Source organism: Mytilus trossulus, chromosome 11 (genome assembly GCF_036588685.1).
Source record: "Mytilus trossulus isolate FHL-02 chromosome 11, PNRI_Mtr1.1.1.hap1, whole genome shotgun sequence".
NCBI lineage: Eukaryota > Metazoa > Mollusca > Bivalvia > Mytilida > Mytilidae > Mytilus > Mytilus trossulus.
In genome coordinates, this window is record NC_086383.1 from 69,181,862 (window position 1) to 69,200,607 (window position 18,746).

Below are 18,746 nucleotides of genomic sequence, written 5' to 3' on the forward strand. Positions count from 1 at the left end.
CATATTCTAACATTTTTTCCTCATTTCAAACCAAATTGACTGTTTTTCGCCACTGCCGGTGAATATGCCTCAAATACCATGGTATTTGCCATTTTGGATATTCCTTTTTTACCCTCCCGGGCATATTTCCGCTAATTTGTTTCGGATATGATGTTACATAAAAAAAGAGAGCTAACACGTATTAGTACATGCATAATTCCCGCGGTTCTAAGATAATATCCACTTATTTATCCTCAAAATTATGCATAAACATGTTTATGAATTACAGCTTACAAGTAAAAGAAAAAAATTAACTTCACCTGTACAGAGAATTTTAGTCCTTAACTATTCGGTGTAATTAAACAGATATATCATGTTATGGAGTGGTATTTGCGAAAAATACGAGTCTTGGGACCGATTTCCATCGCCTTGCATGCTCGGGAAATAAATATAGGACTTACCGTAAAGAAGATACAGAAATCATTTCATATCTGAACTCGTCACTGCTTTTCGCTTTTACGTCCATCATCATGCATGGATTTCTTGTCAACATTGTCAGATGTTATTTCTGATTCCTCCTCCAAGTACTTAATAAAATGCTATTACAATTCATTTTATGTAGCAAATATAAAGTAACTGGGAAGAATAAATCAGACAGTGTAACTATTCTTACTCTGTCTTGGATCGTCTGCGTTTTGAATGTGATGATTGTTTAAGCAGCATTGTTTAACGGAAATGCAACAGTGTCAATAATAGAAAGTCATACTCGAAAAGGCTGTGAATTATATCCATTTCAAGACTGCAAGACGTTAAAAAACATTGCACATCATTTAACCTTTTTATTTTATGATTAAACAAATGTACCCCCAAAGTTAAGTAATGGCGTTGGAAAATTGAAACCGGAAGTAAACGTCCTGTATTAGCCCATGGGCCAATACAGCTTTTATCTGTATTGACCCTGTTCTAAAAGCAATATGAGCTCTTGATTTATATCGACAGTTGAACGTTATCAGTATTGCACATGCCGATTTATCCGTATTGGGGCTGTTTTAATCGTATTATTTAATAAAATATAATATATTGACCTGTACACATCTCCTATATGTCAATATATAGGAGATGTGTACAGGTAAATATATAGGAGATGTGTACAGGTCAATATATAGGAGATGTGTATAGGTCAATATATAGGAGATATGTACAGGTCAATATATAGGATTTGTGTACAGGTCAATATATAGGAGATGTGTACAGGTCAATATATAGTAGATGTGCACAGGTCAATATTAGGAGATGTGTACAGTTCAATATATAGGAGATGTGTACAGGTCAATATATAGGAGATGTGTACAGGTCAATACATTGGAAATGTGTACAGGTCAATACATTGGAAATGTGTACAGGTCAATATATAGGAGATGTGTACAGGTCAATATATAGGAGATGTGTACAGGTCAATATATAGGAGATTTGTACAGGTCAATATATAGGAGATGTGTACAGGTCAATATCTACATTTTGTGGAATCTGGCCATAAAATTTAGGATTATTTATGTTAATGAAATAATTGCACATTATACCTTTTTATCACACGCCAGGTAAATTATGACGTTGTGATTGGTTTAAAGCCGTCACATGGTGACCACCTACAAAAAATGTATGGATGTGTTGTGATATTGGTTTAGAGCAGTCATGGATGCATAGGGGGTTAGTAAATTTCATATGGGTTCATGACATCCGTCTATTGTTAATGGTGATGTCATCTATTGATGTTGTTGTATTTCATTGTTTATTTTTCTACAAAATGCAGCAGGAAAAGTCCCATGTGCAATAAATTCGTTATATCGTATATACCGTTCACTATTGACCCCCTTTGGCCCCAACCCCTATGGATTTTACTAACCCCCTATGGATCCGTAGGGGGTCAGTACAAAACATATTATTGAAACAGGGAGATACACACACACATTGATATGTTTATAAGAAACATTCATAACAAGTACAAATGATTGAAGTTTTTTGGGATACGATTGCTTTCAAGCAATCTGTAGACTTATACCAGTGGCTCAGAGCATTGCCCTCACGTCAATCGCTTTATTCTAAACATTAAGGAACATCTCAGATTCTTATGATTGTCATGCTTTAAAAGGTAAAAACAAGCAAAGGGATTGAACTTAAACAACTTTCCTATAATATTCTTTTCATGATCTTCATGTTTGATAATTCCCTTGACTTATATGCTTGTTTTTAACAACACGGAAAATCAGAATTAAGCAGTATTTATATTTAGTGTATTTATAAATTTAGAAACACGTCAGAGGGAATTTCCAGTTTTGATAAAATGCGAGAGTTCTCTGAATTCCGATAAATCTATTTCTGTCATCTAAGAACTGAAGTGGAGTTTTTCTTATATGTTACCGTTTAGAAACTGATATTTGAGATTGTACTTCCATAAAGAAATAGAGAACCATCTAGGTCGTTTAAAAAACATCAAGGATTTGTATAGTAACTTTACAAATCCTTGTAAACATTTAATATACGTTTTTGCTCCAGGGTTTGTTTTGGAAATTATGCGCATGCATATAGTTTTTGTCGAGCTACGGTGGCGGCTACGGCGGCGGCGGTGTTAGCTCACTTCTTAAAAGGTTTATATTTTAGAAGGTGAAAGACCTGGATGCTTCATACTTTGTATATAGATGCCTCATGTTACGAAGTTTCCGTCAGTCACATGTCCAATGTCCTTGACCTCATTTTCATGGTTCAGTGACCACTTGAAAAAAAAGTTAAGAATTTTTGTAATGTTGAATTCTCTCTTATTTTAAGTAATAGGATATCTATATTTGGTATGTGCGTACCTTGCAAGGTCTTCATGCCCGTCAGACAGTTTTCACTTGACCTCGACCTCATTTCATGGATCAGTGAACAAGGTTAAGTTTTGGTGGTCAAGTCCATATCTCAGATACTATAAGCAATAGGGGTAGGATATTTGGTGTATGAAAGGACTGTAAGGTGTACATGTCCAACTGGCAGGTGTCACCTGACCTTGACCTCATTTTCATGGTTCAGTGGTTATAGTTAAGTTTTTGTGTTTTCGTCTGTTTTTCTCATACTTTATGCAATAGGTCTACTATATTTGTTGTATGGAATGATTGTAAGGTGTACATGTCTAGCGGGTAGATGCCAACTGACCTTGACCTCATTTTCATGGTTCAGTGGTCAAAAGTTATTTTTTTAAGTTTTATGTCTTTTTATATAATATTATATGCCAAAGATCAACTATATTTGGTGTACTGAAATATATTATGATCTTAATGTCAATCCCGCAGGTTTTATTTGACCATGACCTCAATTTCACGGTTCATTGCACAGTGTTAAGTTTTTGTGTTTTGGTCTATTTTTCTTAAACTTTAAGTAATTGGTCAACTTTATTTGTTGTATGGAAGCATTGGTAGCTGTACATGTCTGCCTGGCATGGTTCATCTGACCTTGACCTCATTTACATGGTTCATTGGTCTTTGTTTAGCTATCTTGGTTAATGTTAAGTTTATGTGACAGTTGTAATAAAGCTTTATATTTAGGACTATGAACATAATATCAATGATTAGTAAAGAAGGCGAGACATTTCAGTGTGTGCACTCTTGTCTTGACTTCAAGGGGTTTTAGATTGAATAGTTGCTCTAGATTCCCCTCTCAATTAATTAATTCTTAACTCATGTGATCTTTTCTATGTATGTCTGCTATTGAGGGTTATTGTTGTTGCATAATTTTAAATCATATGCATCATTTAAATTAAAATAAATGTCCGCATCGTAGAACACCACTTCAGGCGAAATGGAGTCTTCCACATTAGCGATTCGAGTTGTCTCCCTTCCGGAATTAACTTCCGAAAATTCTGAATCACAACACGTCGAGTATTCATGATTAGCTCGTTCTGTCAATGAATGTCGTATTATATTAAAAACGATAGCAATTTAATCCAATAAATGTGTACGGAAAGGAGTTATGATCACTGACCCAAAGGAAATTAAATATTTAAAGAGTTAGGAATGGGGTTCCTCCTAGAATTCATTCTCTCACTCCGAGTTTCAGTGACTGCTGTTGAAGGTAAACTTGGAATTGATAGAACAAAAATAAAACACAATAGGCCTAATAACATTGTTACACTTTTATCCGGGATTGGCTATTTTGTAACTATTTTACATGTGCAGTTAAATTAGTTTTGAAATTAATATTATCCAGCTACATGCTATACATGTGTCAATGAAACAACGGCAATCGTATCCCTCAGAGCAATCATCTCTTTGATTAAGTCATCCGGGATGATTCCAGGTGTTTACAAATGGGCCCCTTGAATATCAAATTGGGAATTTTTATCCCAATTGGGATTTTTTTATGCATACAATATAAGACGAAATAATATATCATTTTCCTGTAAAAACGGAAAATGAATATTAAGTTAATTTCTTCTGTACCCTGATTGAAGAAATTATTGGATTCAGACCAGGGAAGTTGTAATACATGAATATCATTGCATATGATGCACTATAATCTTAACTTTGGTAAATAAGGCCTATTACAAAAAACATATATACCACAAGTACCAGCTAACATAAACCTATGGCAGGCCGTTTAGCTATTTATTCGAATTTCAAATTATCTCATAATATATACGATATCTCATATAATATATAAGATTTATTTAAGATATCTGAAAGTATATGAAATATCTTATAAATATGTTTTGTATAAGATATCTTATATAGTTCATTGGATATCATATTAAGAATATTATATGAGATATCTTATAAACTACATGTATAAGACATCTCATAAATTATTTCAGATATCTCGTGAACTATATAAGATATCTTATAAACTTTATAAGATATCTTTCAAACTATATCAAATATCCAATGAACTATTATATAAGATATCTTAAAAAGTTTATGAGATATTAGAAGTTAGATTCAATAGCAAAACGGCTTGCCATATTAACCAGTGAAATTTTTTTAAATGTATTTCAAATAGAACTGGCCAATTGTTGAATTAAGAAGAGCAATTACAAAAGTATATATATATATGCTTAATTGATAAGTTATTTAAAGCAATTGAACCAGTGAACTTTAAAATTATATGAATCATTTTCATTTCTTTTGAAACAGTTCCATTATGATGACATCGTATTTCAGAGAGGGGGGGGGGGTCTCATTTCATGAATGGTCTATCATCAACATTATTTTCAAAAACGCTCAAACTTTTGTCTTTTGCGGTAAAAAGAGCAAAATATAAAATAATTTCTTTTACAAAACAAGTTTTAATCAACATAACCGGCTCTGCTGGGCGATCTGCTTTTACCATCAAATTCATTCATCAATGTTATATAAAATTTGCTCTTTGCCGAGGTCTGTTTTGACACCCATTTTGACAAAAAGCATATTTTTTGTCAACCTGCTGAGCGATCTACTTTTACAAGACCACATACGCTCATAACATTTTAACTTCAATTGAATCCGCCCGCTAAAATTGTTTACCTCATGTTGACATAATTTAATAGTTGTTAATAAAATGCGATCATAGTCAGCATTTTTATCCGGATTTTCATGATTTTACTATGTTTTGACGACAAACTATGAAAAATTATAGTTGCCGTAATCGGAAACTTTTCTGGAAATACTGATTTTTGTTTTATTTTCCTGAATTGGGAATTTATATTGACAAACATTTTTTTGGGGCCGCTGGCGGATTTAAGGGCTGTTAAGCGGCCCTAAACTATATAGTGGAATCATCCCTGTGTGGTATGATTGCCAATGAGACAACTATCTACAAAAGACCAAAATGACACAGACATTAACAACTATAGGTCACCGTACGACCTTCAACAATGAGCAAAGCCCATACCGCATAATGAGCTTTAAAAGGCCCTGATAAGACAATGTAAAACAATTCAAACGAGAAAACTAACGGCCTTATTTATGTAAAAAAATGAATTTAACACCATTCTTTTAAAAACAGTCAATGTGCAACTTTATATACAAAATATACATTTAACCCCGCCACATTATTTATGTATGTGCCTGTCCCAAGTCAGGAGCCTGTAATTCAGTGGTTGTCGTTTATTTATGTGTTAAATATTTGTTTTACGTTAATTTTTTTACATAAATAAGGCCGTTAGTTTTCTCGTTTGAATTGTTTTACATTGTCTTATCGGGGCCTATTATAGCTGACTATGCTGTATGGGCTTTGCTCATTGTTGAAGGCCGTATGGTGACCTATGGTTGTTAATGTCTGTGTCATTTTGGTCTTTTGTGGATAGTTGTCTCATTGGCAATCATACCACATCTTCTTTTTTATATTGGCCGCAGTATGGGCTGTAGTATACATTTTGCTCTATCTTTACAAATTAAGCATTTATGAATGTTGTATTGAAACTGAAACTTGAAAATTGGATACCTTACATGTTTATTACAAAAAAAGTGGGAAAAGAAGTAAAAAAGTCCCTTATAGGGGTAAATTCAGTAAATAAGTATATGTCATCAGGGACAGCCCATTTAGGGGAGAGCTTTCTTTATAACACTGAAGTCATATGTTCTTCTGATTGGTAGATAATGTTTGTAATAAATATTTTTTGGCAGATGGATCAAAACTAGAGTTTAAAAAAAAAAAAAAAATGCTGAATGTACTAAATGTTTTTACTACAGGGTTGAAAAGTAATGGGGGTCAGTATAGGAATTCAGTGCAAATCTACATTGTTTGTAAACAAGGCCATGTGAATGCCCCAAAATGCCGCATGACCCTATGTTTTTATTAGTGCAAAAGATAGGGCTACATTTGTACTTTCATGAATGTTATATGAAAGTTTCCAATTTCTAAAGGTAAATCAGGTATACATTTAATTCCATACATAGATTAGCATTAAAGTCAATGGGAGATTTTTTACTGAATTTACCCATGTCAGTTTATTTTATTGAAACAGGGAGATAACCCACAAATATTAATCAATCGTAACTACTCGGCCATTCTCGCTACGCAGTACAATAGCCTCGTATGCACTACGGAGAAATTCTTCTTAAATTGTTGGCCGGAATTGTAGTGATCCGTGACACAAAGAAGTTCTATCCTCCAGGTGGCGCTTTAATTTGGTTACATATCACAGGAATCAAGAACTTTAACTCTGCCAAATATTTTGGCGCGAAAGAAGGAGCAAAGTAAATAAGTAATGGTAAAAAATTGTACCATTCCAGTCGAAAAAATATAAAATTCGATCAGATCCGAAAATTTTCCGGACAGGAGCAAGTTAAATCAGTAGTGTTAAAAAAAATGTACCAGTCCAGTCGAATAAATATAATTTTGAATCGAATCGGAAAATTTTCCGGACAATGATTCCTCCGCCTAATGCATACGAGGTTATTTCTTCGTGCAACCAGAAACGCCGAGTTGTTCCGATTGAAATATTGATATGTTTATACAGGGAGATAACCCACAAACATTGATATGTTTATACAGGGAGATAACACACAAACATTGATATGTTTATAGGAAATAGGAAGATAACACACAAACATGGATATGTTTATACAGGGAGATAACACACAAACATTGTATGTTTATAAGAAACAGGAAGAAAACACACAAACATTGATATGTTTATAAGAAACAGGGAGATAACCCACAAATATTGATATGTTTATACAGGGAAATAACCCACAAACATTGATATGTTTATACAGGGAGATAACACACAAACATTGATATGTTTATAGGAAATAGGAAGATAACACACAAACATGGATATGTTTATACAGGGAGATAACACACAAACATTGATATGTTTATAAGAAACAGGGAGATAACCCACAAACATTGACATGTTTATAAGAAACAGGGAGATAACCCACAAACATTGATATGTTTATAAGAAACAGGAGATAACACTCAAACATTGATATGTTTAAACAGGGAGATAACACTCAAACATTGATATGTTTAAACAGGGAGATAACACTCAAACATTGATAAACAGGGAGATAACCCACAAACAATGATATGTTTATAAGAAACAGAGAGATAACACACAAACTTTGATATGTTTATAAGAAACAGGAGATAACACTCAAACATTGATATGTTTATACAGGGAGATAACACACAAGCATTGTTATGTTTATAGGAAACAGGGAGATAACCCAAAAACATTGATATGTTTATACAGGGAGATAACCCACAAACAATGATATGTTAATAAGAAACGGAGATAACACACAAACATTGATATGTTTATAAGGAACAGGAGATTACACTCAAACATTGATATGCTTATACAGGGAGATCTAGATAACCCACAAACATTGATATTTTTATAAGAAACAGGGAGATAACCCACAAACATTGATATGTTTATACAGGGAGATAACCCACAAACATTGATATTTTTATACAGGGAGGTAACACACAAACATTGATATGTTTATACAGGGAGATAACCCACAAACAATGATTTTTTTTATAAGAAACAGGGAGATAACACACAAACATTTCTATGTTTATAAGGAACATTCATAACAGTTAATTATAAAAAAAGTACCAATGAAGTATTTTTAAATGATACATATATTTTACATATAACAGGCTTAAACAAGCAAATATGATTTATAGTTATTTTTCACAGGTACTTGAGATGACGACACAACCTTACTTATAAAATAGGCTGACCTCAGAGGTACAGTCATCAGTATTTATCTAATTAGTATGTATCGTATAACATATGTTTTTTAAGATTACAAAAAAACAATCAATCCATAAAGACTGCCTCGTTAATCTTTCAGGGTGTTGTGGTATTGTGTTCACCTTTAGTGTGGGAGGTGGTGCGTTTAAACAATACACTCTGTAAGCAGTTCCACTTCCTGTTTACCAATAGTTTGAAATTATACAACACTTATTTTACAATGAAAATTTCTTTTTCTTGACTTCTATGGAAGAGAAAGATTTTATATTTGATGAACAGCTTGATAATGTTGAGTTGTAGCTTGTTAGCAGTTTTTATGCCCCACCTAGGGGCATTACGTTTTTCGTCCGTCCGTTTGTCCCACTTCCAGTGAAAGTTTTTGGTCAAGGTAGTTTTTATACGACCGCAAAAATTGATAATTTTTTGGTCGTATATTGGTATCACGTTGGCGTCGTCGTCGTCGTCGTCGTCGTCCAGATACTTTTAGTTTTAGCACTCTAACTTTAGAAAAGTGAATAGAAATCTATGAAATTTGAACACACGGTTAATGACCACAAAAGGAAGGTTGGGATTGATTTTTGGGAGTTTTGGTTCCAACAGTTTAGGATTTAGGGGCCAAAAAAGGGCCCAAATTAGCATTATTCTTGGTTTTCATACTATAAATTTAGTATAAGTAAATAGAAATCTATGAAATTTAAACACAAGGTTTATGACCATAAAAGGAAGGTAGGGTTTGATTTTGGGAGTTTTGGTCCCAACAGTTTAGGAATTAGGGGCCCAAAGGGTTTGTTTGATTTCATCAAAAATTGAATAATTGGGGTTCTTTGATATGCCGAATCTTACTGTGTATGTAGATTCTTAATTTTTGGTCCCGTTTTCAAATTGGTCTACATTAAGGTCCAAAGGGTCCAAAATTAAACTTAGTTTAATTTTAACAAATAATGAATCCTTGGCGTTCTTTGATATGCTGAATCTAAAAATGTACTTAGATTTTTGATTATTGGCCCAGTTTTCAAGTTGGTCCAAATCAGGGTCCAAAATTAAACTTTGTTTGATTTCATCAAAAATTGAATAATTGGGGTTCTTTGATATGCCAAATCTAACTGTGTATGTAGATTCTTAATTTTTGGTCCCGTTTTCAAATTGGTCTACATTAAAGTCCAAAGGGTCCAAAATTAAACTAAGTTTGATTTTAACAAAAATTGAATTCTTGGGCTTTTTTGATATGCTGATTGAATCTAAACATGTACTTAGATTTTTGATTATGGGCCCAGTTTTCAAGTTGGTTCAAATCAGGATCCAAAATTATTATATTAAGTATTGTGCAATAGCAAGAAATTTTCAATTGCACAGTATTCAGCAATAGCAAGAAATCTTCAATTGCACAGTATTACGCAATAGGAAGAAATCTTCAATTGCACAGTATTGTGCAATAGCAAATATTTTCAATTGTAGATTTCATAAATAAAAAAAAAATGTCTTCAAACATTTTTTTGAGAGGATTAATATTCAACAGCATAGTGAATTGCTCAAAGGCAAAAAAAATATTTTAAGTTCATTAGACCACATTCATTCTGTGTCAGAAACCTATGCTGTGTCAACTATTTAATCACAATCCAAATTTAGAGCTGAATCCATTTCACGGTCCACTGAACATAGAAAATGCATCTGTCCCACTTCAGGTTAAAGCTTTTTGTCAAGATATTTTTTGATGAAGTTGAAGTCCTATCAACTTGAAACTTCTTACACATGTTCCCTATGAGTTTTGACCCCAATTTCACAGTCCATTGAACATAGAAAATGATAGGGTTAGTGGGGCATCCATGTACTATCATGATTCATGACTATGGACACATTCTTGTAGTTTCTGTTGTGCATTGTACAAAGAAAATTTTCATGAAAGTTTTCTTGGCTTTATAATTAATGATGTAAGGGAGTGATCATTTATGCCTCAGTGAATATGTTGCCTCAATAGGCCAGTTCCGGGATACGGTAGTTAGTTGAATCTGTCATATGACTTCTATCACCACATAACTAAAATGTAGGCATCGTCACTTCCAACACATGTTGAGCGAACGGGTGAAAAAGTTTGATTGTATATTGCACAAAATATTTGGAGAATTAAAATTTAATAAGTTGGTGACTCTCCCTTAAGTGGTATGGGAATTAAGATTGCGTACTTACGGAAAATAAATTATTTCTAAACTACTCTGCAGAATGACGATTCTGAAAATGCTTGAAACTTTAATAGAGCAGGGATACAGGCCCACCTTCTATCTGGTAAATGATGTCACAAAAGGGTGCGAAATTGAGGATATTTTCCGGTGAAAGACATGATTCCAGAAATGGCCTATCACTTGCATGCAGCGACACAAGTCTATTTGTCTAGTTTGAAGTTACCTAAGGAGGTGTGGTATGATTAACAATGATACAATTATTCCTAGACATCAACATCAACAGCCTACTTTGTACTACAACAATGAAGGAAAAACAAATATGGTACACAGCTTCTAACTACATCCACTACATTATAGGTCCTGGCTGTGGACAGGCACATACAGAATAAAAAATGATTGAATTTAATGTGACTGGAATAATTGATCATAGACAGTGTTTTGAGAAGCTGCAATATGATATTTAATATTGTTCTTTATGTGTGTCTTAATGCTGGTAAATAAAACTTGAAATTTTTAGATCTGGGAAAGTGCAATACATGTTCTGGTGTTTGATGGAAAGAGTCACATCCTGCTTGTAGAATACATTTGTACCTCATTCAGGTATGTGATTAGATTTTTAAGGTTTTGAGTTCAGTTCATTAACTTTAAATAGTGCAGAAAAGTTGAGATAAATGACTGTTTCAATGCTATTATATATTATTTGAATGAAATAAGAAGATAGAAATATTAGGTCAGTATTTTTTAGTGATCATGTTTTTTTCAATTGACAATAACACAAATACCTCAATTAAAACTCAACAGTATATATTAAATATAACTTTACTTTTCTATTTTTAGGCTATAATGGAAAATTGGAATGAGGTAAGATTTACTTAATAGTCTTCTTGTCATTTGTAGTTTTGTTCCCCATTAGTGTACAATTAGATACAAGTAAAAACTAGTAGAATTCTAAGTGAACTACCAAACTAATTTCAAAAACAAAAAAATACAAAACTGGGACAAAGCAAGGTGGAAGGTGAAAAAAAGATTCTAAAAGTGAGTGGTGGGAGATAGTGTATTATTTTTGTAGTACCTTCAGAATCCTTGTTTATTTGTAACTCTAAGTAGGTCTGTAGAGTTATTTGAAAAAAATATTGGGACAATTTTTCTACATAAAAAAAAATAATACAGAAGTTATCTCCCCTTGCCATTGTTAAGTTCAAGTGAGTTGAATAAGACCAATCTATTTTATGGTATAAAGAGCCGACTGATACAACACACTTTTTGTCTTGTTAGGTTACAGTCTCATTGCTTTATTATATCCCACAGTGACATCTACATTTATTCAGTCTACATACATTTATATATGTATCTCTTTATGTAAGTTAATAGAGAGATTTCTACTAGTTGATATAAAAAAGGATGAGTCAGTACCAAGGGGCAATTAAAGGACTAAGTGAATGAAACACAATTACATGTCTTCAAAAGGCAATTAAAGGACTAAGTGAATGAAACACAATTACATGTCTTCAAAAGGCAATCAAAGGACTAAGTGAATGAAACACAATTACATGTCTTCAAAAGGCAATTAAAGGACTAAGTGAATGAAACACAACTACATGTCTCCAAAAGGACAAAAGTAGGGGCAACTAAAGGACTAAGTGTATTACATGTCTTTAAAAGGACAAAGGTCAAAGTCCAGAAAACACTACAAGAAAGAAAAATCAAGGATATGCCAAATCTAGTTCATGATTCTATAAAAAAATAATTTTTTGAAGGTTAACAATTTTTGTTGAGCCTGCGACTTAAGTCGCAGAAAGCTCAACATAGGGATAGTGATCCGACGGCGGCTAATGTCTTAAAAGCTTCATATTTTAGAAGGTTGAAGACCTGGATGCTTCATACTTTGTATATAGATGCCTAATGTTATGAAGTTTCCGTCAGTCACATGTCCAATGTCCTTGACCTCATTTCCATGGTTCAGTGACTACTTGAAAAAAATGTTTTTTGTAATGTTAAATTCTCTCTTATTAGAATTAATAGGATTACTATATTTGGTATGTGTGTACCTTACAAGGTCTTCATGCCCGTTAGACAGTTTTCACTTAACCTCGACCTCATTTCATGAATCAGTGAACAAGGTTAAGTTTTGGTGGTCAGGTCCATATCTCAGATACTATAAGCAATAGATCTAGTATATATTCAGTGTATGGAAGGACTGTAAAGTGTATATTTCCAACTGACAGGTGTTATCTGACCTTGAACTCATTTTCATGGTTCAGTGGTTACAGTAAGGTTTTTGTGTTTTGGTCTGTTTTTCTTATACTGTATGCAATAGGTCTACCATATTTGGTGTATGAATGATTGTAAGGTGTACATGTCTAGCTGGCAGGTGTCATCTGACCATGACCTCATTTTCATGGTTCAGTGGTCAAAGTTCAGTTTTTGAGTTTTGGTCTTTTTATTTAATACATTATGCAATATATGTCAACTATATTTGCTGTATGGAAATATTCTTTGATGTATATGTCAATCGCACAGGTTTTATTTGACCTTGACCTCATTTTCACGGTTCATTGCTCAGTGTTAAGTTTTTGTGTTTTGGTCTGGTTTTCTTAGACTATAACCAATAGGTCAACTATATCTGTTGTTTGGAAGAATTGTTAGCTGTACATGCCTTGACCTCATTTTCATGGTTCATTGGTCAATGTTTAGTTTTCTTGGTTAATGTTAAGTTTATGTGACAGTTGTGATAAAGCTTTTTATTTAGGACTATCAACATAATATCAATGATTAGAAAAGAAGGCGAGACATTTCAGTGTGTGCACTTTTGGTGTTTTTCTTAATAATATAAAATGCAAATTCCCAACAATTATATGATATTTAAAGAATTCCTCTCTGTCTGTTTTTTGACAGAAACTTACTACAGCTGCTGGGAATAGAGATATAGAAGCCTTAAAATTATGTCTACAGAATGGTGCAGACATTGATTATCAAGATTAAATGTAATTTCTATGTTATACTTACAGAAACTAACTACAGCTGCTAGGGATGGAGATATAGAAGCCTTAAAATTAAGCCTACAGAATGGTGCAGACATTGATTATCGAGATGTAAGTAAAATAGTCACATTCAAAACTACCTTATTTTAATAATTCATAGAAAAATCATTTGAAGATACAGCATTTTATGGTACATGAACAAAAAAAAGACACAAAACTACATGTAACTTAAAATTAAAGAACAGTGAAAACTACAAGTAACTTCAAAATGTTGAATATTGTACATAAACACACGACAACAATTTACTTTAGAACTATAATAACAGAAGTATAAAAAATAAAAAACAAGTTGCTTCAGAACATAACAGATTGTACATAAGCAGTATAAAACAAACAAAGTTCTAAAAATTACTTCAGAACATAACAAATTGTACACAAGCAGTATTAAACACACAACTACAAGTTACTTCAGAACAGAACAAATTGTACATAAGAAATATAAAACACACAACTACAAATTACTTCAGAACATAACAGATTGTACATTAGCGGTATAAAACACATAACAAGTTACATCAGAACATAACAGATTGTACATAAGCAGTATAAAACACTCAACCACAGGTTACTTCAGAACATAACAGATTGTACATCAGCAGTATAAAATATACAACTGCAAGTTACCTTAGAACATAACAGATTGTACACAAGCAGTATAAAACACATAACAACAAGTTACTTCAGAACATAACAGATTGTACACCAGCAGTATAAAACACACAACTACATGTTACTCCAGAACATAACAGATTGTACATTAACAGTATAAAACACATAACTACAAGTTACTTCTGAAATAATATAATAATATTTATCGCTATTTTGTGCATTTTTCCTTTGATATTTTTTTGTGATAATTTTCATACCATGCTACTCACTTGAGATGGAAATGTTTTGCTAGAAACTAAGGAGCAACGTGGCGTTGCTAATGAAATTGACAACGTTGTCATAGGTAAAATAGCGATAAACAGATTATCATTGGTCTTCTCAACTCGATTGCTTTTCTCGCTTTCGCCGTGACTGGCTCAAGCGAGAAAATTAATCTTGTTGAGATAACCGATAATCTATAAATCTGTATGGAAACTGATATGTATATCATTATACTGAATTCGATATTAAATCAAAATCTGTTTTTAATTTAACAGTTTTAATGAGAGAAAATTTTTTTTTCTTTAATTGTTTTTGTTTATATATAATAATTATAGTTGATAAAGTTCTTTACAAGACCATTTTTTACACCAAGGTTTAACAGCGGAAGTAAAACAAATATCACACATGTATGTTATTGCTTCACTTTGACCACATTCCTTAATATATACAAAATTATATTGTTAATTAGACAAGAATCATATAAAGTGGGGTCTCATTTTGTTTGTCTCCTTGTACTAAATCAGGAAATGTAACTATTTTTCATATTTCTTTGAAAAAGTTACTTTTCAAAAAATTGATCATTATTCTGAATCATGTTAATCAGACAGATTTAATAATTATATCAACAAATACTTGTTAGAATTATATAAAGTGAGATGTCATTTTACTCAGAGAATTTTATTGAATCCATTGATATAAATATTTTATTCATTTCTTAAAAAAAAAATTAACATGACAGTTGAATAATTATACTGAATCTACACTAAAATCCTGTTGTTAATTAGACAGTTTAACGAACAAATATTTGTAATAATTATATAAAGTGGGGTCTCATTTTACTTGTTTTGTTCTACTGAATCCATTGATATAACTATTTCACACATTTCTTGAAAAAAATATTTTTTTAAGATATCAGTTTAATGGAAGTTTTGACATTTCACAACAAAACATGTTTATTTAGTGTTTATGTACAATATAAATACAAGTGTGACTGGTCATTTTATTCAGTTTTGACCACTGATTCATGTGATATATATTTTGTTTATATTTATTACGCAACATTGTCCAGTTTATCAGACAAGTTTTGATGTCAGTTGTATTATTCCAGGTTATTGGAGAGACAGCATTAATGGAGGCTGCCACGGATGGATACCTGGAGATCTGTCGTCTCCTCATTGATAGAGGATGTAAGATCGACATCACAGAGGTATGTTATCTACTTAGTCTGATCACATTACTATTAATCTACTCAAAATCATGTTGTTAATTAGACAGTTTTAATAAACAAATATTTGTAATAATTATATAAAGTGGGGTCTCATTTTACTCGTATTATTGTTCTGAATTAGAAAATATTACTCCTTTTCATGTTTCTTAAAAAAAATATTTTATTAAAATGAATAATTATACTGAATCTACACTAAATCCTGTTGTTAATCGGACAGTTTTAACGAAACAAATATTTGTAATAATCATATAAAGTGGGGTCTCATTTTGTTAGTTTTTTTCTACTGAATCCATTGATATAATTATTTTACACATTTCTTGAAAAAAATATTTTTTTAAGATATCAGGTTTAATGGAAGTTCTGACATCTCACAACAAAACATGTTTATTTATTGTTTATATACAATATAAATACAAGTGTGACTGGTCATTGTATTCAGTTTTGTCCACTGATTCATGTGATATATATTTTGTTTATATTTATTACACAACATTGTCCAGTTTATCAGACAAGTTTTGATGTCAGTTGTATTATTCCAGGAGTATAGAGGACGGACAGCATTAATGAGGGCTGCCGAGGGAGGACACCTGGAGATCTGTAGACTCCTCATTGATAGAGGATGTAAGATCGACATCACAACAGTATGTTATCTACTTAGTCTGATCACATTACTATTAATCTACACTAAATCATGTTGTTAATTAGACAGGTTTAATGGACAAATATTTGTAATAATTATATAAAGTGGGGTCTCTTTTTACTCATATTATTGTTCTGAAACAGAAAATATAACTACTTTTCATGTTTCTTAAAAAAAATATTTTATTAAAATGAATAATTATACTGAATCTACACTAAATCATGTTGTTAATTAGACAGGTTTAACAAACAAATATGTGTAAGAATCATAAAAAGTGGGGTCTCATTTTGTTTGTTTTGTTCTACTGAATTCATTGATATAATTATTTTACACATTTCTTGAAAAAAATATTTTTTTAAGATATCAGGTTTAATGGAAGTTTTGACATTTCACAACAAAACATGTTTATTTGTTGTTTATATACAATATAAATACAAGTGTGACTGGTCATTGTATTCAGTTTTGACCACTGATTCATGTGATATACTTTTAGTTTATATTTATTACACAACATTGTCCAGTTTATCAGACAAGTTTTGATGTCAGTTGTATTATTCCAGGTTAGAGGAGAGACAGCATTAATGAAGGCTGCCATGTGGGGATACCTGGAGATCTGCAGACTCCTCATTGATACAGGATGTAAGATCGACATCACAGATACAGTATGTTATCTACTTAGTCTGATCACATTACTATTAATCTACACTAAATCATGTTGTTAATTAGACAGTTTTAATGAACAAATATGTGTAAGAATCATATAAAGTGGGGTCTCATTTTGTTTGTCTTGTTCTACTGAATCCATTGATATAATTATTTTACACATTTCTTGAATTTTTTTTTTTTGAGATATCAGGTTTAATGGAAGTTTTGACATTTCACAACAAAACATGTTTATTTATTGTTTATATAGAATATAAATACAAGTGTGACTGGTCATTTTATTCAGTTTTGACCACTGATTCATGTGATATATATTTTGTTTATATTTATTTCACAACATTGTCCAGTTTATCAGACAAGTTTTGATGTCAGTTGTATTATTCCAGGAGTATGGACGGACAGCATTAATGATGGCTGTCGTGGGAGGAGACCTGGAGATCTGCAGACTCCTCATTGATAGAGGATGTAATATCAACATCACATCAGTATGTTATCTTCTTAGTCTGATCACATTACTATTAATCTACACAAACTCATGTTGTTAATAAGACAGTTTTAATGAACAAATATTTGTTATAATTATATAAAGTGGGGTCTCATTTTACTCGTATTATTGTTCTGAATCAGAAAATATAACTTTTTTTCATATTTCGCAAAAAAAATTATTTTATGAAAATGGACAATGATACACTAATTCCTGATGTTAATTAAACAGTTTTAATGAACAAATATTTGTAAGAATCATATAAAGTGGGGTCTCATTTTGCTTGTTTTGTTCTACTGAATCCATTGATCTAATTATTTTAAACATTTCTTGAAAAAAATATTTTTTTAAAAATATCAGGTTTTATGGAAGTTTTGACATCTCACAACAAAACATGTTTATTTATTGTTTATGTACAATATAAATACAAGTGTGACTGGTCATTTTATTCAGTTTTGACCACTGATTCATGTGATATATATTTTGTTTATATTTATATTACACAACATTGTTTAGTTTATCAGACAAGTTTTAATGTCAGTTGTAGGATATGTTGTATATTATTGATATTGATTACAAAGTATTGTCCATAATATTTACATGTTATTTGGTTATATTATAGAGAGATGGATACACAGCTTTACATTATGCTGCTGAGGAGGGATATCCACAGACCACAAGATGTCTGGTTAAACGAGGTGCCAGTCCTTTGGTGACAACACATAAGGTAATATTTTATAGAATTTGACCCGTGTTCAACTATTAAGTAATGAATCACTAAAATGATGTACATGTATAAGAAATGGTTGGTCAAATGGATTTTTTTTAAAGACTATAGTGTAAGTCATATGATCAATTGAATTGAACTTAAAATATGAAAAAAGTTTTATAGGAAGGTGTGGATGGGCTATACAGATATAGGAGGTTGTGGATGGGGTATAC

The 18,746-nt window shown here is 31.9% G+C and overlaps 1 protein-coding gene and 1 long non-coding RNA gene across 4 annotated transcripts in view; both read left to right on the forward strand.

The window, feature by feature from the left end:
• Window positions 1-13,976, forward strand: part of LOC134691493 (uncharacterized) — a 30,241-nt gene extending 16,265 nt beyond the window's left edge. For 2 of the 3 annotated variants that reach the window (XR_010102148.1, XR_010102150.1), the window contains exons 4-7: window positions 8,645-8,722; window positions 11,396-11,478; window positions 11,716-11,739; window positions 13,887-13,976. This is a non-coding gene — a long non-coding RNA (uncharacterized LOC134691493). The remainder of the gene's footprint in view (window positions 1-8,644; window positions 8,723-11,395; window positions 11,479-11,715; window positions 11,740-13,886) is intronic. The other variant, XR_010102149.1, reaches the window with a different exon arrangement.
• A 1,900-nt stretch (window positions 13,977-15,876) lies between these two features.
• LOC134690266 (inversin-like) lies at window positions 15,877-18,552 on the forward strand. The gene is made up of 5 exons (XM_063550242.1): window positions 15,877-15,996; window positions 16,557-16,658; window positions 17,218-17,319; window positions 17,707-17,805; window positions 18,427-18,552. The coding sequence occupies exons 1-5, from the start codon at window positions 15,877-15,879 to the stop codon at window positions 18,550-18,552; spliced, it is 549 nt and encodes a 182-aa protein (XP_063406312.1).
• The last annotated feature ends 194 nt before the right edge of the window (window positions 18,553-18,746 follow it).

Bases quoted from the DNA above. Each gene is read 5' to 3' on its own strand.
- LOC134690266 (XM_063550242.1), top strand. From the start codon at position 15,877: ATGTCAGTTGTATTATTCCAGGTTATTGGAGAGACAGCATTAATGGAG. The intron at 16,659-17,217 runs GTATGTTATCTA...GTATTATTCCAG, and splicing joins GTAAGATCGACATCACAACA to GTTAGAGGAGAGACAGCATT. The intron at 17,320-17,706 runs GTATGTTATCTA...GTATTATTCCAG, and splicing joins AGATCGACATCACAGATACA to GAGTATGGACGGACAGCATT.